Source organism: Ipomoea nil, unplaced genomic scaffold (genome assembly GCF_001879475.1).
Source record: "Ipomoea nil cultivar Tokyo-kokei standard unplaced genomic scaffold, Asagao_1.1 scaffold0666, whole genome shotgun sequence".
In the NCBI taxonomy this organism is placed as follows: domain Eukaryota; kingdom Viridiplantae; phylum Streptophyta; class Magnoliopsida; order Solanales; family Convolvulaceae; genus Ipomoea; species Ipomoea nil.
The window spans coordinates 1,103,858-1,130,356 of record NW_017617094.1 but is presented as its reverse complement, the minus strand read 5'-3'; the positions used below and the strand labels follow the sequence as shown (position 1 = coordinate 1,130,356).

Sequence of the window (26,499 nt, the reverse complement as noted above, 5' to 3'; positions counted from 1 at the left end):
TTTACAAAGATATACATTAATACACCCCCTCAAGCTGAAGATTGGAGAGAAACAACATTAAGCTTGCCACGTAGAGCCTCAAAACGCGGAGCCGGAAGCGGTTTTGTAAAGATATCGGCCAGTTGATCTTTGGTGGATACAAAATTGACTAGAAAGTCCCCGGATGCTACTTTATCACGAACAAAGTGAAAATCAATTTCAACATGCTTCGTCCGAGCATGAAAAATAGGATTAGCGCAAAGGTAGGTGGCACCAAGATTATCACACCAAAGGGTTGCTGGAGTACCAGAATGAAGGCCAAGTTCACGAAGAAGAGATACAACCCATGTGACCTCGACTGCAACGTCTGCTAACCATTTGTATTCGGCCTCAGTGGAAGAGCGAGCAACAATGCGTTGTTTACGCGAAACCTAGGATATTAAGTTGGTGCCAAGAAAAACTGCATACCCACTAGTGGACTTGCGATCTATCGGACAACCAGCCCAGTCGGAATCAGAGTAAGCGTGAATGTCAGAAGATGGTGAGAGAGATAGACGGAGACCATAGTCCAATGTACCCTTAATATACCGTAAAACACGCTTGAGGAGGACCCAATGATCAACTGTTGGGGCGTGCATAAATTGACAAAGACGGTTTACTGCATACGAGAGATCCGGACGAGTAATAGTCAAGTACTGAAGAGCCCCTGCCATGCGGCGATATTGAGTGGGATTATCAAAAATCTCATCGGACGGAGTGACCGCTTTAGTAATGGAAGCCGGGGTCGTGAGAGGTTTGCAATCAGTCATACCAGCCCTATTTAAAAGATCACCCATATACCGTCGCTGCGAGAGTAAACAAAGCCCTTTACTGAACAGAGTTTCAATACCCAAGAAAAAGGATGGTTGACCAAGGTCTCGTATTTTAAAGGCTGCCGCTAGACGCTGAATAAGAGTGTTAATGAGAGGGGAATCATTACCCATCATGATAATGTCGTCCACATAAACGAGCAGAAAAACACGACCAGACCCAGCAGAGTAATGAAAGAGAGACACATCGGTCTTGGAGGCCAAAAAACCTGTAGCAATCAAAAACTCTTGAAGGCGCTTAAACCACGCACGCGGGGCCTGTTTAAGGCCATACAAAGAACGCCGAAGATGACACACATGATTAGGATGCCCAGGTTCCTCATACCCTGGCGGTTGCCGCATGTATACAGTCTTAGCGAGATGCCCATTCAAGAAGGCATTATGAACATCAAGTTGACGGAGGGTCCAATTATGAGAGACAGCGAGAGAAAACAAAAGTCGGACAATCGTGGGTTTGACCACAGGACTAAAAGTATCAAAGAAGTCTTCCCCCGCTACCTGATTAAACCCTTTGGCTACAAGTCGTGCTTTGTAGCGTTCAATAGATCCATCTGCCTTGCGTTTTGTGCGATAAACCCATTTACAACCAATGATATTCATGCCTGGTGTTGCAGGAATAAGATCCCACGTGTGATTGTGAAGCAAGGCATTAAATTCCTGGTCCATGGCATCACGCCATTGAGGATGACCAACAGCCTGGGTGTAGCAACTTGGATCAGTAGGACCATTGGTTACCGTAAGAGCATGAAACGGTTCATTAGTGCCATGTGTCATACGACGGAGACGCATTACATGAGCCCGTGGTTGCGGGTTAGTGACCCTACGTCTTCGAGTAGGACGGTTGCCATGAGCGGCTGGTGGTGCGGCTTCAGGGAGAACTAGAGGGTTTGATCTGACCTCAGCGGATGGTATGATTGGGCCTGAACCCCATGGCACATTATGATCAATTGACTGTACTGTATCCTGTTCTTTTAAAGCTGTAGAAAAAGGAAAAACAGTTTCGTCAAACCGGCTATAACGACAGATAAAAGTCTTTCCAGTATCAAGGATACCCTTTAAAGGAAGTAGGATAGCCTAAAAACACACATGAGGCAGACCTATACTCGATTTTATGACGGTTGTAGGGTCGTAAGTAAGGATAGCATAAGCATCCAAAGACCCGAAGAAACGTGTAATCGGGAGGTTTGCTGTGTAACCGAAAATATGGGGTGTCGAATTGTATGGCTGACGAGGGGAGACGATTTATGAGATAAGTAGTAGATTCAAAAGCAGAGTCCCAGTATTTTAATGGAACGGATCCCTGAGCTAGAAGAGCCAAACCGGTCTCAACAATGTGTCGATGCCGGCGCTCAACACGGCCGTTTTGCTCGTGGGTGTATGCACAGGACTGTCGGTGTACAATCCCAAGAGTATTGAATAAGTTGTGCAAACGGCGATACTCACCCCCTAAGTTAGACTGGATGACCTTGATAGAACGTGAAAACAAACGTTCTACCATGGCCGGAAACACATCAAACACCTTATATATATATATATATATATATATATATATATATATATATATATATATATATATATATATATATATATATATATCAGTTTTTACACGGAGTGGATAATACCAACAAAAATGACTATGGTCATCCACGAATAAAACAAAATAACGAAAACCATCTGCAGAAACAACAGGTGCAGGGCCCCAAATAGTTGAATACACTAGATCAAGAACAGCACTACTAGTGTATGTTATTTTGTCTAAAGGAAAACGACTAGACTTGCCTAACTGACAAGAACTCAATTTTTGTGGTGTAACGGGACAGGACCGAAGAGCACGTTATAAGACACGAGCATGCGGATGGCCTAATCGACAATGCCAAACTGCGGAGGAAGCCCGAGCCGATAGAAAAGCCAGGTGAGACCGCGGAATGGTTAAGAAGTAGAGACCACCCGAACTGGGACCTTTAAGCAGCACCACATTGGTTGTGCGGTCCTTCACAACAAAATATTCGGGATGAAATTCAAAAAAGACATTATTATCAGTGGTAAACCGGTGAACGGATAATAACGAAACTGAAAGATCAGGAACATGTAAAATGTTTGACAATTTTAAATTTCTAGAAACAGATGGTATCGTTGCACAACCAGTACTAGAAATACTTAAACCTGTACCGTTACCAACACGGAGAACGTCGTTGCCGGTGTAACCCTCGGACTGCGACATGACGGTCGGATCGGGAGTGGCGTGAGAGGATGCGCCGGTGTCGGGATACCAGGCCGCAACCTCCGGCGGAGGACCACCATCGGAATGAACCGCAACATTCGGCTGTGGGGATGGTGGCTGATCGGAGTATCGCCGGAAACAGTAGATGGCCGTGTGTCCGTGCGACCGGCAAATTTGACACCGGGGAGAACCACCACGGCCACGGCCTTGTCCGCCATGGCCACCACCACAATTCTGCCACTGGTTGGTGCGACCGCCAGCACGGTTCTGCCAGCCTCCTTCGTTCTGCCTGCCCCGAGTAGCAACCATAGCAGTAGGACCCGTACCAGTCAAGAAATCGTCAGAATGGATGAATGTCTGAGCTTGAAGATAGTCCGATAATTGAGGGAGGCTGACCGGAGCGCCGGATACCGCCAGGCTGGAGGCCATCGCCCGGAATTCTGGCCGGAGTTCCCTGAAGACGTACAGATTCTGCTCATCGAGGGGCATCGGCCGACCGACTTGGGCAAGATCTTCGACAAGCAGTTGAGCGCGACCAAGGTATTCTGCAGTCGACATCTCCCCTTGGAGAAGCGCCTGAAACTGGCCAAGAAGGTTGAGGCACCGGATTTTCGTCGACGAGCCGAGGGCGGTTTTGATAGAGCACCATACTTCTCGTGCGGTGGAGCGGCCTACCGCAAGATACATGACCTCCTCGGAGAGGGAGGAGATCAACAACGACAAGATTGATTGATCTTGTTGGACCCATATGGCGAAGGCCGGATTGACAGCAGTGGACGTGGCTTCATCGGAGATGTTCTCGCCGTCAGCTTGAGTGGAGATAACCAGCGGCGATGGGCATGGCGTGGTGCTGTCTACGAAGCCGAGAAGGCCCTGGCCCCGGAGGAATGGAATGAGTTGTGTACGCCAGAAGAGGTAGTTCCGTGTCGTGAGCTTGATCGACACAAAATGGTGAGCCGGGGTGAGGTGGTTCGGGGTGGTGACGGACGGCGTCGGAGCAGCGGTAGTGTTCATTGTTCGTTCGGACGAATTACCAGCCATCGGAGAAGGATCGAAAGAGATGGAGGAAAGTTAGGAGCCTAACAATCTGATACCATATAAGTGTATATCTGTTGATTGATCATTATCTCAAAGGAAATATTACAATATATAAACCTGTCTAAGACTATTCTAAGTAAGGTAAGAATCGGTTACATAATACACATGATCGTAACAGATGATTTACAAAGATATACATTAATATCGTATACTTGCCTGATATCTGAGCATGCCGTTGAGTGGAGTTATTTCCGAGCATTTATTGATTTTGGAGTAACTTGACTCGATCTGTTGTAAAGAATCGAGCAGAGGCCTAGTTAGCGACAATAACTCTCTACCTTTACGGTTTTTCCGATCATCTCCCACCCCGACCTCCTCCACTTAGAAAACGGAATTTCAATCCCTTTAGTCAAACCCGTTCGCAGCGGAAACAAGGGCGTCAGGAACCTTTGTGCACGTGGAGGAATTAGCGGGGCCTCCGACGTACCCTTGTGCATGAGCAACACGTGTCTCACATGCCAAGCTTCGGGTATGTGTTCCCCTGCTTGATTGGTTTCTTTTATATTTGATTAACTAGTGTTACCAATGCGATGCACAGAAAAAATTTATATTATTATGATATTAAATAAAAAATAAAAAAGATGTTAAAATGTATAATATATTAATATAGTTGGACTTCCATATATTTGGTCAAGTATCTATTTTTATAACATACAAAATTAAAACTAAAATTTCGTATGATTAAATATACTCTCTAATCTTGTACATATTTAGAAACCAATTCACAGTAACTAATGAAGAAGGAGAAATCAAGTGAGAAAGATACCATTATTCATCAAAAACTTAATCATAGGGGGAAAAGTAATATTGCATGTATTTTGGGATAAAAATCACACACAACACGACATTCTTTAACAAATCGAAAAATATAATCGTACTAAAAATGAGTAGTACAAATATTTCGACAGAAAAATCTCATATGATATAACACGATATGATTAATTAATTATGCAATTAATAAGTCTCGTGATTGAATAATTAACGTAACCAATTACAATATTAAACAATATTTTTACTATTGAAATATATTTTATGAGTTAATGTCATATGAGGTCTTCCGAGTATACTGGTTCTGTCACGTTTAGTCTTAAATTTTCAAATTGAACATTCATGACTCTTCCATTTTCAAATTATTACCATATGTGATCCAAGCACCCATTCATGATCATCCAACTATCAAATTTTAACCAGTCATGGTCCTCGAAGGACCATGGTCTATGGATGGTAACAATTTGAAAATCAAAATACAACGGGTGGTCAATTTAAAAGTTTAGGATTAAATTAAACGTGATAAAATCACTATACTCAGATAACCTCATATGATATCAATTTTATATTTAATTATTTTTTTAGTCGAAAAAATCGATATCATGTGGTTTAATAATATTGTTGATTTTTTTTTTTTAAAAAAAAATAGGAATAATAATAAAATATGTGGGGTATAAGAAAGGCAGACATTTCGGAAGGTTGGCAGTGGTCTAGCTAATGGGGTGGGTGCGTTGGCGGATTTCCTCAGCATACTATGGATTAATGCTGCTAGAGACGTTACCATTAAATACAGCTAGTTGTATTGCACTTTGTACTACAATTTTGTCCAATGTGTTACATCAATAATTGATTAATAATTTGTTTTTTTCTCATTTTATTTTTTCGTTTTAAATTTATATTTGAATGTTTATCTATTAATGTGATAATAAGATTATTTAGGAAAAATATTCAAATATGTTGTTAAACTCACTACTCACTAAAACAGACTAATTCGCGACTGTTGAGAAATTAGACGGCATAATCGAATGTGATATAAATTACATAATTATGCACTTAATTATAAAATTTTAATAGTCAAGGACTAAATGTGATTTATGTATAATAGTCAAGGGAGCAAATGTTAAATTTATTCTATTAGGAATGAAGTGTAACATTACTTTTTTTTTTTTTTTTTGGTTGACAAGAAGTTTTCTTTTTATCAAATTATTTTAAAAATTTAACTTATAAGATATGGATGAGATGACGTAGGTCTCTTCCAACTTAATTAAAGGTTTCATATTTGAGTCTTAGTCTTAGTGTGTGGTTATTAGTCGACTGACCGAGTACACATGTGGTTAGACCCAAAAAGAATTATTTAAAAGAGTTTATTATATTTTTTGTCTGTTGACTATAGTAGTAGTTCTACTTTTTGTTCTCGATTATACTTTATTTTGCTTCACTAAATTTTTAGAGTGTGTTTGGTTCATGAGTTTACACATTAGGAACGGAAATCAAAATCATAGTTAGTGTTTGGTTGACAACTTTTTAAAACACAATTATGATTTTGATTATTTCTTCAATTACAAATTTCATTCCCCAATTAAAAAGGGGTTTCATTCCATCTTATTGGTAATCTAATTTTTAAGATCGAATTAGTACTTTTAGATTTTTATTTTGATTTTTTTTTTTTCATATTGATGCTTTGGATGTCATTATATTACCTTGTTTTTTTATTTTTTATTTTTAAAACATTTATTCTCATTATAGAGTCATACACAACCAAACATCAATATTGAAAATTATTTCAATTACACCCTACTATCAAACATGCAAAATACTTTCACCAAAACCCATTACCATTACTAAGTATTTGATTCTCATTCCAATTCCGATTCCCATGTGCGAACCAATCACACCCTTAATTTTTTTTTTTATGTACTTTACAAGTTTAAAATATTCCACTTTTAATTTAAATAAAATACGCACCATATCATCACTTCGTTAAACCTTCACTCTAATGTATTAACAGCACGTTTGGTTCACGAAATGAATTTTAAGGTAATAGAAATGCTATTCCATAAGGAATAGAATATGAATTGTATTCTATTGTTTGGTTCGCGGAAGGAATAGCCTTTAGGAATTATATTACAGTGTTTGGTTGATTTAAGGAATAGAAATGAAATATGTTTTAAAAGACATAAATACCCTTATAAAAATATGTGATGGTGGCGATGGTAGTGGTGGTGGTGGTGGCGGCGGCGGTGGTAGTGGTGGTGCTGGGGTGGCGGCGGTGGTGGTGGCGGTGGCGATGGTGGTGGCGGTGACGGTGGTAGTGGTGGTGCTGGGGTGGTAGTGGTGGTGGTGGCGGTGGCAGTGGTGGGAGCGACGGTGGTGGTGGAGACAGTGACAGTTGTGGCAGTGGTGGTGGTGGCGGTGGCAGTGGTGGGAGCGACGGTGGTGGTGGAGACAGTGACAGTTGTGGCAGTGGTGGTGGTGGCGGCGACTGCGGCGGTGGTGGCGGTGGTGGCGGTGGTGGTGGTGGTGGTGGCGGTGGTGGTGCTGGGGTGGTAGTGGTGGTGGTGGCGGTGGCAGTGGTGGTGGCGGCAGTGGTGGTGGGGGCGGCGACGGTTGTGGCGATGGTAGTGGTGGTGGTAGCGGCGACGGCGATGGTGGTGGTGGTGGTGGCGGCGGCGGCGGCGGCGGTGATGGTGGTGGTGGCGACGACGGTGGTGAAATAGGATAAATATATATATAAATATATATATATATATATATATATATATATATATATATATATATATATATATATATATATATATATATATATATATATATATATATATATATATATATGATAAAAAAATTAGGTTAAAGAAAGGGGTAAAAAAAAAAATTGATTCTAAAATCTATTCCTGAACGTTCAGTAATAGGCTAATACCGGGGGGGGGGGGGGGGGGGGGGGGGCTAGTAATAGCTATTACTTTATTTGAGGTAATAGGCTATTACCAGGAATATTATTCCTGGTAATAGAAATGGCAATCGTTATGCCATGGAACCGTGTTCACCATTCATGGTGAACACGGTTCCAACGGTGTTAGTACACCGTTATCTTTTTTTTTTCTTAATTAATTACGTGACTTTTCTTCTTCATTTTCACATTTCGCGGTGTCACTTTAATTTGAGGTGAGCAATGATTTCGGATATTCATAAATTATGAATTCATGCCTGCACATTCACTTTGGAACCATGCCTACACATTCCCGTCCGAAATCACGGACATTCATAAATTATGAATCCATGCCTGCACATTCACTTTGGAACCATGCCTACACATTCACTTTGGAACCATGAGATTATGAATTTTCTGTTATAAGATTATGAATTTTCTGTTATGAGATTATGAATTTTCTGTTATGAAATTATGAATTTTCTGTTATGAAATTATGAATTTTCTGTTATAAGATTATGAATCTACATTACATTCATAATCTCATAACAGAAAATTCATAATTTAATAAATATTTTACTTTTATGCGATTATGATTTTCTCTTATGAGATTATGAATTTACATTATATTCATAATCTCATAACATAAAATTCATAATTTGATCAAACGCGCGCCGTTAACTCCACATCCGCGAATTATTATTATTATTTTTTTTTGCGTAAAAACGACGTCGTTTAGACTTGTGTTCACCATTCACGGTGAAGACGTTTCCAGGGCATAATTTGCGTATAAATGGTTACAAAACAAAAGAATAGGCCTATTACTGGGAATGCTATGCCATTCCCGGCCTATTCCGTGAACCAGTCGGGCCATAAATGTAATTTAGATATTTTAGTCTTGCGATCATTACATCATTATCATATTTGTCATTTAACTTCTAATTTAATTACATTTAGTCTCACGATTTTACTGACATTGTTAATCTCATAAATAAATAACATAATAAATGATACTCCATAAAAAACAACTAGTTTTATAGAAGAAAAAAAATTATCAAATTATTTTTATTTTAGAAAAACAACTTGTTAAACTTTTTCTTAAAAAAAAAAAGGAGAATAAGATTAAAATTAACGTAAATTTAATAAAATAGTAATAGATGACCAAATGTGGCAATTTTAGTAAAGCCATTGGACTAAATATGGTCAAATTAAATGTTATAAACTAAATCCGAATATCACAATAGTCGTAAGGTTAAATTTGAAATTAGGTAATAAAATATTTATTAATGTTTCGAATTAAAATTTTTAAAAAATCAAAAATAAAAACTAAAAATGAATATACTACTAAAATCAATGGATCAAAAGAGTTGAGCTAGTGAACTCTTATTTAAAATATAATACTCTATACAAAAATATAGTACAAATAACACATTACTTACAATGATTCATTCTCATTTTGAGTTCAATTATGGTTTCATTAAAGTCCATCATATCATCACACTATATTTCATACTTTCAAAGTCAAGACTTTCTCTTTTACATAATTAGTTTACTATTATAATAAATTACTAGTTTTTTACGCGCATTGCGCGATTGGGATAATGCACAATGTTTTTTTTTTTTAAATAAGTACTTTAAAGTATATTAAGGCAAGATTATATTGAAATTGTTCATGCATAGATAATTGAAGGTTGAATTTGCGTATTTAAATAGGTAATCCTTCTCCCAAAGGTTGAGTCCCCAACCCCAAGGGCCCCCCCACACTCTAACCCGACAAAGCATTGTGGGAAATTGTAAATCACGGTGACTCAATGGTTCAGCAGACAGGACCAAATGCCGGTGCGAACAAGGAATCTGCCCACTTTGAACATAATTCCCGCATTGCCGCCGCCGAGGTTCAAACCTTGGTCTCTTCTCCCAAATACTGCCCACTAAACCATTGAGCTAAGCCCGTGCGGGTTAAATAGGTAATTCTAAGTTTACAAATGCAAGATAATATAGTCAAGATTGATTATAATTGTCAATAAAATAATTGTATAGGTATGGTTGAAACCAAATGCGGGACATAAGGGAGAACAAATAAAAATTAGGGCATAAAATATTAAATATATACTAATATTGTTTGAGGAGATTTCGACATTAGGATTTGTGGTTAAGTTCTATTAAGACTTTAATATTAGAATTAGATTAATGGTGTAATTATAATTCTATATTAGACGTTAATATTAGAATTAGACTAACGGTGAATTAACGGTATTTAACGGAAAAGTTAAATGGATAATCATATAATTAAGGATAAATTAGAAAAACTTTTAAAAAAATTAAAACCTGAACAATTTGAATCATTCATTTGATTTAATAATTTGGCGGTCATTTTTTCTACCCAATGTTAATAATTAAATAAATTCGTTGGTCAAATCCGCTAATATAATCCGCTAACTGCTGATTGTCAAACAAGGACATTGCAAGGTAGTTCTCACTTCAATTTGTTGTGTGATTTGAATACTCTCTTTGTCACAAAATCTCTCAAGTAGTTAATATGGTTGGCTTTATTAATTATATTTTTTTTTTCATGGTATTAATAAAATACTTGGTAAATAAATATATAGCATTATTTTGTATTATAACTTTGATATTTAATTAGAAAAATAGTGCACAAAAAAGATAATAGACAATGTAGTGAATATAATCAATTGATGAATTTGAATGTAAAAATTTTTACATTTGAGAAAAATAAAGACAATATAACTAATGAAAATATTTCTTTTAATTAATTAATTGATAATGAATAAATTTTTTTTTTTACTGAATTAAGACATTGTAAGGACAATGTAGCGAATATAATCAATTAATAAATTTGAATATAAAGAATTTTTATATTGTAGAAAAATAAAGACAATATAACTAATACAATTATTTCTCTTATTTAATTTATTGATAATGAATAATTTTTTTTGAATAAAGGCATTATGGACATATAACTAATTTTTTGTTGTAGCTACTAAATTATTATTTATATATAATTTAATAAGAGTAAAATAGAGTACTAATTATGCCAACTTTGATTGGGATGTGGTTCGAACCTAAGACATTTTTTTATTTATTGAAATCAATGAGTAAGTTAACGGTGAACTAACAGCAATTCTTAAAATTTTAACGGAATTAGTAACGGTGTGTGGGTATTTTAGGAAATTTTAGTGTAAAATTTAAATCTTATCAATATTTTAATCAATCTGAGCCATTCATTTGATTAAAATCTGTGACCGCCATTTTTTCTACCCATTATAGGTCTAACTCTCTTGGGCTCTTATTAGTATAGTAGATAGTAGATACGAAAATAAACTCGGACAATTAAAAATGTGTTATATAAAATGAGTGTAATATAAGTGAAGAAAAAAAAAAATTCCTCACATATTCGAACCTTACAGATAAAATAATGAGAGTGTTTGGTAAATAGTTGTTAGCTGATTGAGTTAGTGGGTTTGATTAGTTGATAACATTAGTTGATTTTAGAAAGATGTTTGGTAAATTAACTGTTAGTTGATAGCTGATTACATGCAAAACGACTTTATCAAAAAGCTTATCAAAAGAATTACTTTGAGTAACTTTTTGAATTTTAACATTTTGAAGCAATAAGCTGTTACAAAAAGTTAATTAATTAAACACTTATATTGATTATTTAACCAAATCAAATAACTAATACTGATCAATCTAATCAAAATTGATTAATAAGTTAATTATGTTATCAAACATAGTGAATAAGCACTTTAAAAAGGTGTTTCAAAATGCTGTCCGTGAAAAGTTCGAACCATAGAAACTCAAATATGAAGGGGTAGGGAGTAAAGAATAATGGAACTTGGAGGACCTGTTTGTAATTATAGCCATTGGTGGGGTCTGTAAAGAAAAATGATCCAATTTCAATCTTAAATTCAGTTGCCCTAACCCCCGCCATGGTTTTCTGTCCCTGAGAGAGAGAGAGAGAGAGAGAGAGAGAGAGAGAGAGAGAGAGAGAGAGAGAGAGAAAGAGGAGAGAGAGAAGACCAGAGGAGAAGAAAAGAGAAACCAGTCGCCATGGAACGTCATCAACATCTACTCTGAAAACTGCCCCACCTTCAGAAGCCCATAGAAAATTTCAAACCCAAAAAAAAAAAAAAAAAAACAAATTTTGATATAAAGAGGAAGAAGAAGAAAAAAATCGAATTTGAAGATTTGATTTTCGGATTGGCAATTCTGTATTTCTGTGAGGGGAGAGGGTTCCATTGTTTTTCTTTGTAAATGATTCAGAAGAAAGTTGAAGTTGTGATCACGAAGGGCATTCCTGACATTTCACCAGCCATCACCCCTCGCCACCCACGGCCACCATCAATATCGTCCCAGATTCTTGACACAACTGGGTTAACTCGTCCCAGACCCGATCTTGAAATCGAGATTCCATCTTGTTCAGATTCTGGAACCCATCATCATCATCAAATTCACTTCAAGAATGAGCCTTTTTGTCCCCCAATTCAATCTCCCACTCAAACCCTTGTCTCCACGCCTCACAAAAGGCCTGTAATGGCTCAAAGCTTGAGTCTTTCTCACTCTCCAACACTCTCCTCTCTCCACCACCACCACCAACACCATAGCCCTTTCAGACCCACGGCGGTCTTGAAGTCTGGGCCACCTTCCAACAACCCCCCATCTTTCCTTTGTTCTTGCTCACTCCCAGTGCTTTTAGCTACCAAGAGAATCACCCTCAGGCTTCTCCATCACTCTTGCCAAGCCTCATGGCTTAGAGTCCATATGAAGCTTTTTATACTGCTATCTTTGCCTACTTTTTATCTGCTCACCACAACTTATTTTCGCTCTTTTGTTATTTACTTTGTTTGTGTTGTGTCTATTTTTCTTGTTGTGATTGCATTCAGCCTAGCTGTCCCTTTTCTCCCTTCAATCCGCCTGTTTTTGGCAAGAATTAGGCTCTGTTCATTGCCCACTGCATCACAGCCTCATCATCCAGTTGTTTGGTCAATAGGGTCAAAGCCTAGATTCGAAAAGAAGCCGAGTTCGGGTTGTTGGGTGCAGGTGTATAGCAATGGGGATGTGTATGAGGGTGAATTCCACAAGGGGAAGTGTTCTGGGAGTGGGGTTTATTACTATCATTTGACTGGCAGGTATGAAGGGGATTGGGTGGATGGGAAGTATGATGGGTATGGTGTTGAAACATGGGCGAAAGGGAGTCGATATCGGGGGCAATACAGACAGGGTTTGAGACATGGAGTTGGGTTGTATAGGTCTTACACAGGGGATGTGTATGCTGGGGAGTGGCTTAACGGGCAGTGCCAAGGATGTGGAGTTCATACTTGCGAGGATGGAAGCAGTTATGTCGGGGAATTCAAGTGGGGTGTCAAGCATGGTCTTGGCTGTTACCAGTTCAGGTAACCCGTGGGGGCTTATGGTTTGTTTAATTTTATGGAATTTCACCTTTCGAGTTTATTTCAGTGTCGAATTGATTATGTCCCGGTGTGCTATATATGCATTGCCTGCTTATATCTAGAACAATCTTTTAAAATGCTAGGTTGCTTTTTAACCATGGAGTAGTATTGCATAACGAGCTCCAATATTATAATTTTTAGCACAATGCCAAAACATGCTTTATTAGTCTTCCTCAAATTTGGTTGTCTTGCTGAGAGGTTCTTCGGTTTGCTGCATACTAGTTGTCTATAGCTAACAATTGAAAGCTAGAAAGGCCTATGAGGAATAAATCACTGTCTTCATTAGGTGATAAAGATAGTGTGTACTTCGTAATTGTCAATTATTTACATAATTTGGGCAACTTAGTAGGAAGCCCGTTGTTGCTCCAAATTAAGGCCAAACATGTTTTTTTATGTAAGATGACGTGCAAATGGGAACCTCACGTTAATTTTTTGTTACTTAACCTTAGGTGCTAGCTTAAATTCTCGCTTCCTAATATGATTTTTCAAGGAGATTATGACAATTTGCTATTTTAAACTCTTGGTGGGCATTTGTTTCACTACTTTTGAAGGAGGGTGTTCGATGATGTGGAAGAATAAAAGGATTCATTGTATTCTCTGTAAAGAACTGTACAAATATCTACTATTTATACAGGAATAAACTATTAACCTAATGGACCTATTCCCGGGAGAATGGGATTAATAGAGATGTTTGTTTTCTCTTCTTAAGGTGAAGGAATCGGATCCAAATTCCCTTGGAGTGATTCTTTCCATTACCGACTAATACAAGGGTTTTATGACAAGGAATCGTAATTCGTAAATGGGAGAAAAAAATTTTCCAATTTCCCTAGCCGGCATTCTCAACCTCTTCATTTCTCTGCCATTGCCATGCACCATCGCCACTTTCTCTTTCTTTGCCATGATGCTACCTCTTCCTCGCCCAACTTTCTCATAACCATGGCCCCATATCAATTTCTAGTTTAGATCTAGCGAAATGTAGTTCAGATCTGGAGATCTCAAGTTCAAATGTGGAATTTAGGTTTAACATTAAAGGTGTTAAAGTTCTAATCTAGTGTCTTCCCCACTGTAAATATGCATTGTCTATTCCTAATTGTCGATTGGAAAAGCTTTAAAATTTTGCTTTTCTTAATTTACGTCTCGTATATTTTGGTGTGATCTCACCATAAACCATCGTCTTCTATAGTACATGTTTTTTTTAATAAAGAATTCTGATATCTCAGCTTTTAGCATTCTATGTTGTTCAGGAACGGAGATACATATGCCGGAGAATATTTTGCAGACAAGATGCACGGTTTTGGGGTCTACAGGTTTGGAAATGGACATCGGTACGAGGGAGCCTGGCACGAGGGACGAAGGCAAGGTTTTGGCACATATACTTTCAGAAACGGGGAAAGTCAGTCTGGTCACTGGCAAAACGGGATTCTTAATGTTTCGAGTGCTCCTGGGACCCGTACTGGATCTTCTGCGACAGATGATCATTCCAAAGTGTTGAATGCCGTTCAGGTAATTGAACCTTCAGTGAACTAGTGCAATTGTTATAGATTGATATTTTTATCGTGCACTTTTTCTTGACCAAAAAACCAAGAAAGATATGATTTTTATAGGGTTCCTGTGCCTCTGATGTTTTCTTAATTTGAAGTTTGTGAACTGCATTTCTTTCTCTTAGGAAGCGATTCGAGCTGCTGAGAAAGCTAACGACGTGGTTAAGGTAGACGAGCGGGTAAAAAGGGCGGTGGCGACCGCTAATAAAGCGGCAACAGCGGCCAGAGTAACAGCTGTGAAGGCAGTCCAAAACCAGATGCATCACGACAATAACCATTTCAACGTGCCAGTACCCATCGTCTGAACCTACAAAGCTGGCTGAACGAGTGAACGACACAACGTTTTTCACATAATTTCCTTTGATCGTCATTTCTGAGGTAATTTCTTGGTTCTACCTATTAGAAAGTGAATACGAGGTATCTGCTTGGAACCACATCAAGCATTTGCTGATCGAGGAGCAAGCTTAGATTCCTCTTCCCATTTACGGGGCACTACTAAAATATATGTATATACCGTGGCTCGGGCTCTTTGAGCAGAGAAAAAGCACTCAAGTGCTTGAGCTTTAGCGTAGGACTTCGAGCTGTTGAGCAACAACAGCTGAAGAAGATGTAAGTAATTTAGTGTATTTTCATGTTTTTGCCATAGGGAAATGGCAAAGTTTAGGGTTTCAATAGTATGTATAACATAGGGAAGGTTTGTATATTATTAACTTGTATGGCTTGTTGTAATGAAATGAATATGGGTTGTTCTAACACTCAGATATTATTATATACGCTATGTTGCATTACATTGTGGGGAAGCAGAACTTTGGCCTTACAACCAATACAAGAAACTTTTACAATGTTGATATATGATTGTACCGAGTACTATTGGAAACTAGGGGTAAGCATCAGTTGGTTTTCGTCGATTTTTTGTAACTAAAATAACTGAAGTTTTCACCTCGAGCTTCATAACTTACTGTAATTGATGGAGCAACTCATAGCTGATATAACCGAAATTGACTGTCGTTGGTTGCTTAAATATAATTGAAATTTTCTTGTGAAAGGGCTAAATTTATTTTATTTATTTGACTAATGCTAACGGACTAAATTGTTAAAGCAAATAAATAATATCTTAGTATTTATAGTCCATTAAAATTAATGCATAACTTAGAGCAATGTAAATGAACTTTATACATTATATGGTCAACAAATGCAGTGCAATCCAATAGTCCGTTAAAATTAACTAGTATTTGGTAAGTCCAATTTCTTTGCACACCCCTATTGAGAACTATTATCAATAGTAGTTTCTGGTCAGTTCAATTTTTTTGTACACCCTTATTGGAAACTATTGTCAATAGTTTCTAGTACAGTCATGTATGTACATATAGGATTGTATTAAATATGATTGATATTATAGAAGTTCATATAAATACTCAAATGGTTACACATTCACAAAACCAAAACATAGTGTTGTAATACATTGATAGCCAGTCCTATCTGGCAAGGAAAATGGTGGATCTGAGGATCACCAATCCTGTATTATCATATTCTATTTAAAATCAATTGGTGATAAGTAGGTGAACATTAACCATTTAATCATATCATTCCATAGTAAGTCACAACGTCATGTCTCAAATCGAGCAGAGGCTAAACTCGGTCAACCCGACCGGACGTCCAACAGAAACCATATCTAATTATAGACATTTGTCAGAGTGTCACCACCTCCATGAATTTTGTGATGGCATATAGACAATGAAGAAAATGCAGACATTTAATTAGGCTTAGGGAGTTGATGCAGAATTATATTGCAGATAACAGAGGTGATATATGCATGATGACAAAATATATATAGCATAAACCCCCAATGTTCGTGGCAGGACACGAGCCAAGGCACCCTATACTAGAGGGTATGCATTAGGACGTCGGGTGAAAATCCTCGAACATTTTGGAGCCTTCAACTTTCCCCATCTTCTGCCACTTATTTTCCCTCAAATCAACCAAGTGAACCAACATTTCCTTCAGTCTAGAAGACAAAGTTGGGTGATTTATCAACTTTGATATCGTCTCGAAATACAAATCCATATGCTCCTTGGCTTTGGGGTGGTCTATGGTCTCACCAACTGTCTGCATCAGGTGGCAAAGCGTTTCAACATCTTCCTCGTCTGGATTCTCATACTCATACTGCCCCCCGAGTAATTTTTTGATGCACTCATGAATGATTCTTTCTGTTAGCATCTTTTTCTTGTACAATTCCCCGATTAGTTTAATGTTTCCCCACTTCCTCCTCCTCATATGTATCACCTTTTCCTGATCAGATGCAAACTCTCTATCTGCTTTACCCTTCTCAAATTCCTCCTGGCACTGATTAAGAAGTAACCTTTTAAAGGAATATGTCTCATTATTCACATAAAACTCGGGCAGCATGCTGCTAAGGCGATAAAAAATATCTGCAAACATCTCAGAAAACTCAGGCTCCATCACAGCTTTGTTGAACATCTGTGAACAAAAACCGACAAAAGTGACAACCCTTTCACCATTACTATCCCAAGGATAAGTCTTCCCCCTGAGAAGTGGTGCTTCCTGACCGCACGATTGCCCATCATCTGTTCTCCTTTCAGCTATGGCATACACATGTATAGACTGTGACCGTGATGTCACTTGCAGAAACCATTTCCATGACTGGTCATCGATTAGTGGAACAGGAACGAGCACGGTTTGCCCCCCAGGACTAATCATCGGGCACCTACCAAACAAAACGAGTCTGGTATTGTTTGCATAGGTATTCATGACCGCGTGCACTATTCTCACGAGCCCATCATAGCTGCTGCTGCTACGGCTCAAGAAACACATAGCCTTTGGTGGTTTTGAAAAATCCACAGACCCCATATCTCCATTCTTTGTTATTTCACCTCCCCAAAATAACAGTAGCTCAACATTATTATCTGTATTGAACAAACAAGACATGGTACGGTTACTATATAAACTCTTGAATAAAACCAAAAAACAATTGGTCATCATTTAGTATTTAGTATGACAACATTTTAGTGTAAATGTATTTCATACCTGCCATTTTATGCTTTTGCTTTCCTCTAGCTTCAAGTATGTTGTGCACCTTATATTACAGAAGGAGATCATTTAGTATTTAGTATTTAGTAGGGCATCTTCCAAACCAAATCAAATTTAAAATTATGGAACTTCTAATGGAAGGCCGAGCAGTGCTCCATCTTAACTAAAAACCAGGCGAATTCATAAACTGGTCTAGTTCATAACATACCAATTCAAATTAAAGGACGTTCAATCAGTCTCAGTCTCAACTAAATGCATACATCTATGTTTTATATATTATATGCTGGCCACTGAGTCCAAAACACAAAATTAAGGTAAATTTTATTGTGGATCATGGTCTACACAACTATGTACACCATGCATCAAAACACATTTACTTATGCATACAAATAATGAATCCAGATTTATTAAATATCATATTTCTAAATGAGTAATTCTATATGTACTCCCAATGATTTGGCATGCTTTGGTTGCTCAATTTAATAGGGGGTCATGATCCATTCATTTTTTACTTCCTCCAATCAAATTTGAACACAAGTGGGAGTAAAAGTATAGAGTTTATAGAACTGAATGAATTAACCACTGCAAACTCAGGCAGCTATAAATAGTGTACAGAGGAGGAAAGATAGTAGGAAGTTACAATAACTAACCTATCACACACCTATTCAACAGGAGCTAAAATATAACAAAACATAGATAACAAATGTGAGCCTCATATATCCTTAACAAAAAGTTATGAGTAAGTTTTTGGGAATCCATAAAGTATTTTTATGTCTAAATAAAAGGGATGTAATGTGCCAAGAAGGCAAGAACCTTGTGGTCTAGTGGCACCAAGTTGCTCTCTCATATAGGAGGTTGTGGTATGTTATGAAAAGAAAGAGAAATCCTAAAGCTGATAAAATACTCATGGTAATGTAAATGTATTACAATTCATTTACCAGAAAAGATGAAGCTGAAGAGAGGTCCGATCCGGTGGAGGCCATGAGGTGTGACCGAGTTAACCGGCGAGTCAACTCTGTATGAAATCCGATCTTGAGGCGACGAGTGATCGCCGATGAGTTGATAGTGGTAAGCCAAGTGAGTATATTATATATAGCAAAGTAGAGTTTGGGAAAGGTAAAAAGCATACAACTTAATAATTTGTGTGGACTTTGTACAGTGGAGTTTGACAAATGATAAATCTTAGGCATTAAGCAATACATGTATGCTGATATCAATGTGGGGAGTAACATGTATATATAACATAACATAAAATATATATTATATATGCATAATGCAATCAGTAGAATATATTCAACCATCACAGCTTTGTTGAATATCTGTGAACATAAACCAGAAAGCCATTCTGAACTATACTCATTACCATAATCCCTAGGATAAGTCCCACAACTGAGAAGTTGCACTTCCTGCCCATCTGTTCTCCTTTTAGCAGTGGCATACACATGTATAGGCTGTGACACTGATGCCATTTGCAGAAACCATTTCCATGATTCATCGTTGGTTAGGGGAATAGGAACGAACACAGTTTGCCCCCCAGGAATGATCATTGGGTGCCTACCAAACAAAACGAGTCTGGTTCTGTCTGCATTGGTGTCCATAGCCGTGTGCACTTTTGTCTCGAGCTCATCATAGCTGCTGCTATGGCTCAAGAAACACATAGTTTTTGGTGGTTCTGAATAATCCACACACCCCATATCTCCATTCTTTGTTATTTCACCTCCCCAAAATAACATTGTAGCAAGTTGCTGCTCAACATTAGCTATATTGAATAAACAAGACAAAGTTACTTTATTAACTCTTGTATTAATAAAAAAACAATTGGTGATGATGTTGTGCATAGAACAGATTTAGGCCCTGTTTGGTAAAATAGTTAGCTTATCACCCAATTTTGACTTATTTAACCACTATTAGCTGTTTGACTTGTTAAAAAATCAATATAAATGTTTGGTTAATTAGCCTTTTGTAACTTCAAAATGCTAAAATTCAAAAAACAGTTTAAAACAACTTTTTCAATCAACTTTTTGAGAAAAGAAATTATACCAAACAGCTATCAGCTAACAATTAATTTATCAAAAAACCTTTCTACAATCAGCTAACGTTATCACATTTCTACAATCAACTAATATTATCAACTAGTTATACCTTCTAATTAACTCAAACAGCTAACAACTATCCGCTATCAACTAACAACCATTTACCAAACATGACCATAATTTACAAAGTTTTTTATTATTAATCAATCATGTCCACAAAGTAACTGATTCCAGAATTCGTCCTACTTAGGGCTGGATTGGTAAAGATAGAGTCACAAAGTATAGTAAAGGACATATTTATAGAGATTCCGGAATTTGTCCTAGTGTTAAGGCTGGATCGGTAAAGGTAGAGTCACAAAGCACAGTAAGGAACATATTTATAGAAATTTCAGAATTCGTCCTAGTTAGGGCTGGATTGGTAAAGGTAGAGTCACAAAGTACATTAAGGGACATATTTATAGAGATTACAGAATTCATCCTAGTTAGGGCTGGATTGGTAAAGGTAGAGTCACAAAGTACAATAAGGATGTATTTATAGAGATTTCAAAATTCGTCCTAGTTAAAGGCTGGATTGGTAAAGGTAGAGTCAAGTAAGGATCGTATTTATAGAGATTTCAGAATGCGTCCTAGTTAGGGCGGGATTGGTAAAGGTAGAGTCACAACTCACAAAGTACAGAAAGGACAAATATTTCATAATTCTTCCTAGTTAGAACTGAATTGGTAAAGGTAGAGTCACCAAGTGGGACGTATTTATAGAGATTCCAGAATTCATCTTAGTCGGGCTGTATTGGTAAAGGTAGGATTGGAATCCTAAAGCTGCTAAAATACCGAGTACAGACTCGATCAACATGTTAATGTAAATGTATTTCATATATATATACCTGCCATTTTATGCTTTTGCCTTCTTAGCTTGAAGGTGTATGTTAATATGTTATGCACCTATATTACAGAAAGAGATGAATTAGAGGCAATAGAGGATCTATAAGGAAAGTTGCATACATATTTAATTATTTCCATTTTTGTTTCAGCTTTGAATTAGTTTTTTTTTTTTTTTTGAAACTCAGTAGTAGTTAGACACCCAAAAACTCAGTATACAAACATATTATATCAACATACACATACAAAGTGAAGTGAAGTAGAATCTTCTTCAATTCATTTACCGGAAAAGATGAAGCAGAAGAGAGGTCCGATCCCTGTGGAGGCCAGGAGGTGTGACCGAGTTAACCGGCGAGTCAACTATGTCTGAAATCCGATCTTGAGGCGACGAGTGATCGCCGATGAGTTGATAGTGTTAAGCCAAGTGAGTATATAGCTGAGTTGAGTTTGGGAAAGGTAAAAAGCTAAGCATAGACCTTAACTTGTGTGGACTTTGTAGGGTAGAGTTTGACAAATGAGAAATCTTAGGCATTAAGCAATACATGTTGATATCAAAGTGGCTAGTAAAATATTCTTTGTGTAACCAATTTGGTTGGGTGAGTAGTAGTGCACACCCCTCTTTTAAGAGATGTCAGGAGTTTGAATCGCTTCTTTTATGAAAATTTCAATTTGAACGGAAATTAATCTGAATGTGATACGGGCTTAAAAGTGTCTCATACAATTAGGGCTTGTTCAGGACATTTCGTGGTATGATAAAAAAATGTATAAAATAAATTCGGCCAATGGAATGCATATTATTGATCTAAATTTTTCTAAGTCAAAAAAATACATGGAAAATAACTTTTTCAGATTTTAAATTTGTAAGAAAGTTTGAACTTTTCTAGTTACTAAATGCTCTTAATTAAATAATTGAAAAATGCGATCAAACTCACAAAATAGTGAAGAGTAATATTACAATTTATATTCTTTTTGTCTTTTTTTTTTTTTTAATTAATTCAAGATATGTAACGGGGTTAAGGATTTATCATTTTCTTATATAGATTTGGATGGAAGTAAAAGATTAAAAAAGAAAACAAAGAAAGTAACATTGTCTCGTTTTATCAAATTTACTATTTGTTGAACTTAAAAAAAAAAAAAAAATCTTTCAACTTCTTGTTATAAATTTTATGCACTAATTTTAAACTAAATATTATTTCAAAATTAAAATAAAAATTATTTGAGTTAAAATATGAATAAAATGCATGAAATGAAATGAATAGTATTGATTTTTTAGTACTTTTATTTATATATTATGATTATTCGGCTATAATGCACATGGTCAAACCACACTAAAAGATAAAAGTTTGGATGCCATCAATTTATATCGTGGATCGTAGTCCACTGAGGCTTAAAATCATAACCTCTTACATAGGGGAGCAACTTGGTGCCAGTAGACCACAAGACCTTATAAACATATATGTTTTTTTTTTTTTTTTTTTTAGATCAATAGGGAAGAGAGACACCCCAATACATACAGACTAGTTAAACATTTGATGCCAAGATGGAACGCCCCCAAAGTCATCCTCAAGAACACGGACAAGGCAGTTCGCAGGATCATCAATGACACATGGTCCGGGGTGGGATAATTGCCATTATTGCTAAAACATCAGCAACCATATTTTGCTCTCTCGCAATCCACACGAGCTACCATTGCCCAACACCACTCAACTCCTTTCTGCAGGCATGAAGAATATTGTCTACAACACTGTACAACTTCTTGTTCTCGTTGATGGCATCCACAATGACTTTGGAGTCATTCTCAAAGATAGTTTTCCTGATGTGCTTGGCCAACAGGATGGCTTTAAGAAAGGCCCATGCTTCCGTTGCATCCAGTGAACAGATTCCGGTGTTGTACATATAACCTTTAATCCATCTACCATCACAGTCCCTAGCCACTCCGCCGCAACCTGCTTTGTTGTTCTGAAGGGTGGAACTACCATCGAAGTTGATTTTGATCCACTCAGGGAGCGGCTTTGTCCACTTAAGCTGGTGCCATGATCTAGACATATCCAATGAATTCGGTCCTCTTGTCTTTGCGAAGGCAGAGTTAATCTCCAACACTTGTATTTGTAGACAATGTACCTTGAATCTCAAATCAGCCCTACTTTTGTTGAAAACACACTCGTTCCTCCACCTCCAAAGCCACCAAACAACCACAGCGAAGGTAGTACTTCGGTTGTGCTTCCGGGCATTGTTGTAGAATCCCCTAATTCCAGAGTCTAACCAGTCATTAAATCCCAGATGTTGAGTTTCTGGGAGCATACCTAGAAAAATCGCATTCCAAACTTCCGTTGAATTGGGACATTCCCTAAGAATGTGCTTAGTGGATTCCACAGCATTGGAGCAGAATTCGCATGCGTTGAGACTAGCCAAACCTCGTTTACATCTGTTTTCATTTGTCATCAACCTATTGTGTCTTGCCAGCCATAAGAAGGTGTGTATTCGGCTCGGAACCTTCAGTCTCCATAAGTTGTTCCAACCCGGCGAAGCTGGCAAATTCTCTGAATTGGTAATCATCCTATATACTGAATTGACAGAGAACATACCAGAGTTGTCCTTCCCCCAGCTGACACCATCCTCTTGCAAATCCCCATCACATAGAATAAAGGTTGTCAAACGGCCTTTATTTGAACAAAAACATTTAACTTGTGGTGCACTGTCATTTAATACATTTTTCAGTGATTAATAGTCTTTAGTTTCTTCAAAATTGATCCTGGGCCATTTTGGTTTGTAAGGCTCAAAACAATTTTGTGAGCCTATCTTTTGGGAAGTTATGGTGTATGATTAAGATTCCAAATTTATGGACTTAGACCTTTGATTTATTGTCTAAGTTATTGGAATGCTTCTGTGACTTGACTATCTTTTGGCTATTTTGATGAGTGTGAGTGACAGACGTGTCAATTCCAAGCTCTTAGCTGTTAGAGGTAGTGCTTATGTTAACTTATAAAGAAGTCATTGAATATAGTTAGCATTATGCTTCTTGAGCATATAACCATTAATGTGCAATATCAGCTTAGGCTTTTAGTTGTGATGGATCATATGCTTCAATTTGGTATCAAAGCCAGACCAAAGGTCATGTGCAAGTTGACTAGGCTTATTAAGTGGTCTGGTTGGATTGAATAACTAGAAGTTGTTATTCCACCAGACTCTATGCCTAATATAAACCTGGATTGATGGGATTCAGGATATTCATCATATAGCACATAAAGATATGATACTCATACTGCTCAATAGACATCAATACGACATCTATGGTTCTGAGTCAAGTATGGGACAAATATGGCTAACGGTCTACCATTCAAGAGGCAACACAACAAGAACATCAACTGTGACTGGAGATCAACACAACTATTGCTTCCGCTTATACAAGGTCAGATTTCTCGTATACTATTATTTTGTATAGTTAGATTATTTATATCTAACAAGAGTTACATCTGGACAGGGTACAAGTTGAAACCGACTCTCTCACGGTGGTGCAAAGTCTCAAGCAGAATTCTGAGGAGTCTTCTTTTCATCTTGTAGTCAAGAATATCAAAAATCTATTGAGTAATTTTTCTCATGTATTTTTATCGTTCTCTAAACGATCAACGAACCGGGTAGCTCACTTGGTAGCTAAGCAGTCCACTTCTATGTCTGATTGTATGGAGTGGTTTCATAACCCTCTTCCCTATCTGTGTAATGTTTTGTTTTCGGACTTAATTTAATATATGTTATACAACAACAACAACAACAACAACAACTACTTGTGAATCCCTAACCTTAATGATCCTATACGCCGGCCCGACAGAGTATCTGGGAGGATATACATTTGCGTACAAGGAGCTAACCCCTCATTTTGAGAGGTTACTCCTACACTACCACTGGTAAGACCTGACCCCAGATCATTGTTCCCAAACTTTATCTTTGTGACTAACTGAACTACCTATACGAGCAGCAATATATCAAAGTGGGGAGTAACATGTATATATAATATTGTATTCGGCCAATGGAATGTATATTGTTGACCTAAACTTTCCTAAGTCAAAAATTACATCAAGAATAATTTTTCTACCTTATATTTTCAAGAAAGATTGAACTTTTCTTACTACTAAATGTCCTAGGTGTAGTCCTAATTGACTAATTGAAAAATGCAATCAAACTCAAAAAAAAAAAAAAAAAATAGTGAAAGTAATATTACATATATCTTCATGAAATATATTCAAAAAATAAAATCAAGAAATGTAATGGGGTTCAGGATAACACACTTATCATTTTCTTATATAGATTTGGATGAAAGAAAAAGATTTGTTTATTTATTTATTTTTTTTTTAAAAAAAAAGTAAGAAAAAAGTATCATTGAGTATCATTTTATCTAGTTTACTACGGGAGTTAATTTCAATTTTGGTGATATGATTATAGAGGTATTGTCAATTTGAATTCACAACTTCCAAAACTAACAATTTAGTACCCTAACTATTCAAATTTTATCAATTTTAGTCATTACGGTCAAATTATCAGCCAATTGTCGGCCAATTGTGACAAAATTTTATCCACATCCCACTTGTCTCTGTATTAATTGAAACAATGGTTCACAAATTAGCTTCCATTTAAACACTGAATTAAAAGATTCCAGCAATAATTGGCCGACAATTTCATCAAACTGACTAAAATTGATAAAAATTGAATAGTTAGGGTACTAAATTGTTAGTTTTGAAAGTTGTGGACTCAAATTGACAACACTCTAATAGTCATAGGACCAAAAGTGAAATTAACTCTTTACTACGGAGTATTTGTTGGTTAAACTGTTTTTTTTTTTTTTTTAAATCAACTTCTTGTTATAATGTTATAAATTGTATGCCCTAAATATTATTTAGGAATAAGGACCAAATAGATCATTGAACCCAAAAAAAAAAATTACAATTGAGTCTTTAAACTAACCTATTTCAAGCAATTTGTCCCATTTACAGGTTTTCCCCCTTTCTAATAGTTCATCCAATTTAAAATATATTTAAAAATTAATTAAAATAAATTAAAATTATTTATTATTTATTTAAAAAATAAAATAAAATCTCGGTCTCCGGCCGGAGACGAAGAGAAATCTCTTCCTTTCTTGATTTGTCAATTGAAATCTCATCCTATTTGGACTTGCAACTTCATCCCTTGCTATTTATGTCTTAAATTGAAGCCCTTTGCAAATCTCATCCCATCAAATTGAGACGAAGAGTCTCTTCGTATCCAGCCATGGAGACGTAACTCTTCGTCTCCGGCCGGAGACGAGGTTTTTTTATTAAAAAAAAAATAGTTTATTTTAATTAATTTTTAAATATATTTTAAATTGGGTGAGCTGTTAGAAAGGGGGAAAACCTGTAAATTGGACAAATTGCTTGAAATAGGTTAGTTTAAGGACTTAATTGTAGTTTTTTTTAGTTCAATGGTCTAATTGCATTATTGTGTGTAGTTCGATAATCTATTTGACCCTTATTCCTATTATTTAAAGTTTATTTGGATTGGGGCATTGTGCATGACTGCATGGCTTGAGGATTGCAGCTGACACAGGTTTTAGGATGATTATGATTGAAACAGACCAAGAGAGTGGTGGACTGCTTGAAGCGCATGAAATGATGAATGGGTGAAGCCAAAACTTTTGATTG

General features: G+C 36.9%; 2 protein-coding genes across 5 annotated transcripts; one reads left to right on the top strand and one right to left on the bottom strand.

The window, feature by feature from the left end:
- Positions 1 to 11,861: 11,861 nt before the first annotated feature.
- LOC109174879 lies at positions 11,862 to 15,670 on the top strand. 2 transcript variants are annotated; one of them, XM_019324117.1, is made up of 3 exons: positions 11,862 to 13,275; positions 14,577 to 14,835; positions 14,999 to 15,670. In XM_019324117.1, the coding sequence occupies exons 1-3, from the start codon at positions 12,137 to 12,139 to the stop codon at positions 15,176 to 15,178; spliced, it is 1,578 nt and encodes a 525-aa protein (XP_019179662.1). In that variant the 5' UTR covers positions 11,862 to 12,136; the 3' UTR covers positions 15,179 to 15,670. The 2 variants fall into 2 exon arrangements, with proteins under 2 accessions (XP_019179662.1, XP_019179663.1); XM_019324118.1 differs by having other exon boundaries at positions 15,003 to 15,194.
- Positions 15,671 to 16,608: 938 nt separating this feature from the next.
- LOC109174808 (eukaryotic translation initiation factor 4G-like) lies at positions 16,609 to 21,289 on the bottom strand. Of its 3 annotated transcripts, XM_019324046.1 has the most exons (4): positions 21,115 to 21,289; positions 20,836 to 20,893; positions 19,218 to 19,680; positions 16,609 to 17,328 (listed from the first exon to the last, which is right to left on the bottom strand). In XM_019324046.1, exons 2-4 carry the CDS (start codon positions 20,840 to 20,842, stop codon positions 16,770 to 16,772), a joined length of 1,029 nt encoding a protein of 342 aa, XP_019179591.1. In that variant the 5' UTR covers positions 20,843 to 20,893; positions 21,115 to 21,289; the 3' UTR covers positions 16,609 to 16,769. The 3 variants fall into 3 exon arrangements, with proteins under 3 accessions (XP_019179591.1, XP_019179592.1, XP_019179590.1); XM_019324047.1 differs by lacking the exon at positions 20,836 to 20,893; XM_019324045.1 differs by lacking the exons at positions 19,218 to 19,680; positions 20,836 to 20,893; positions 21,115 to 21,289 and adding exons at positions 17,919 to 17,967; positions 18,860 to 19,192 and having other exon boundaries at positions 16,609 to 17,797.
- Between the last annotated feature and the right edge of the window lie 5,210 nt (positions 21,290 to 26,499).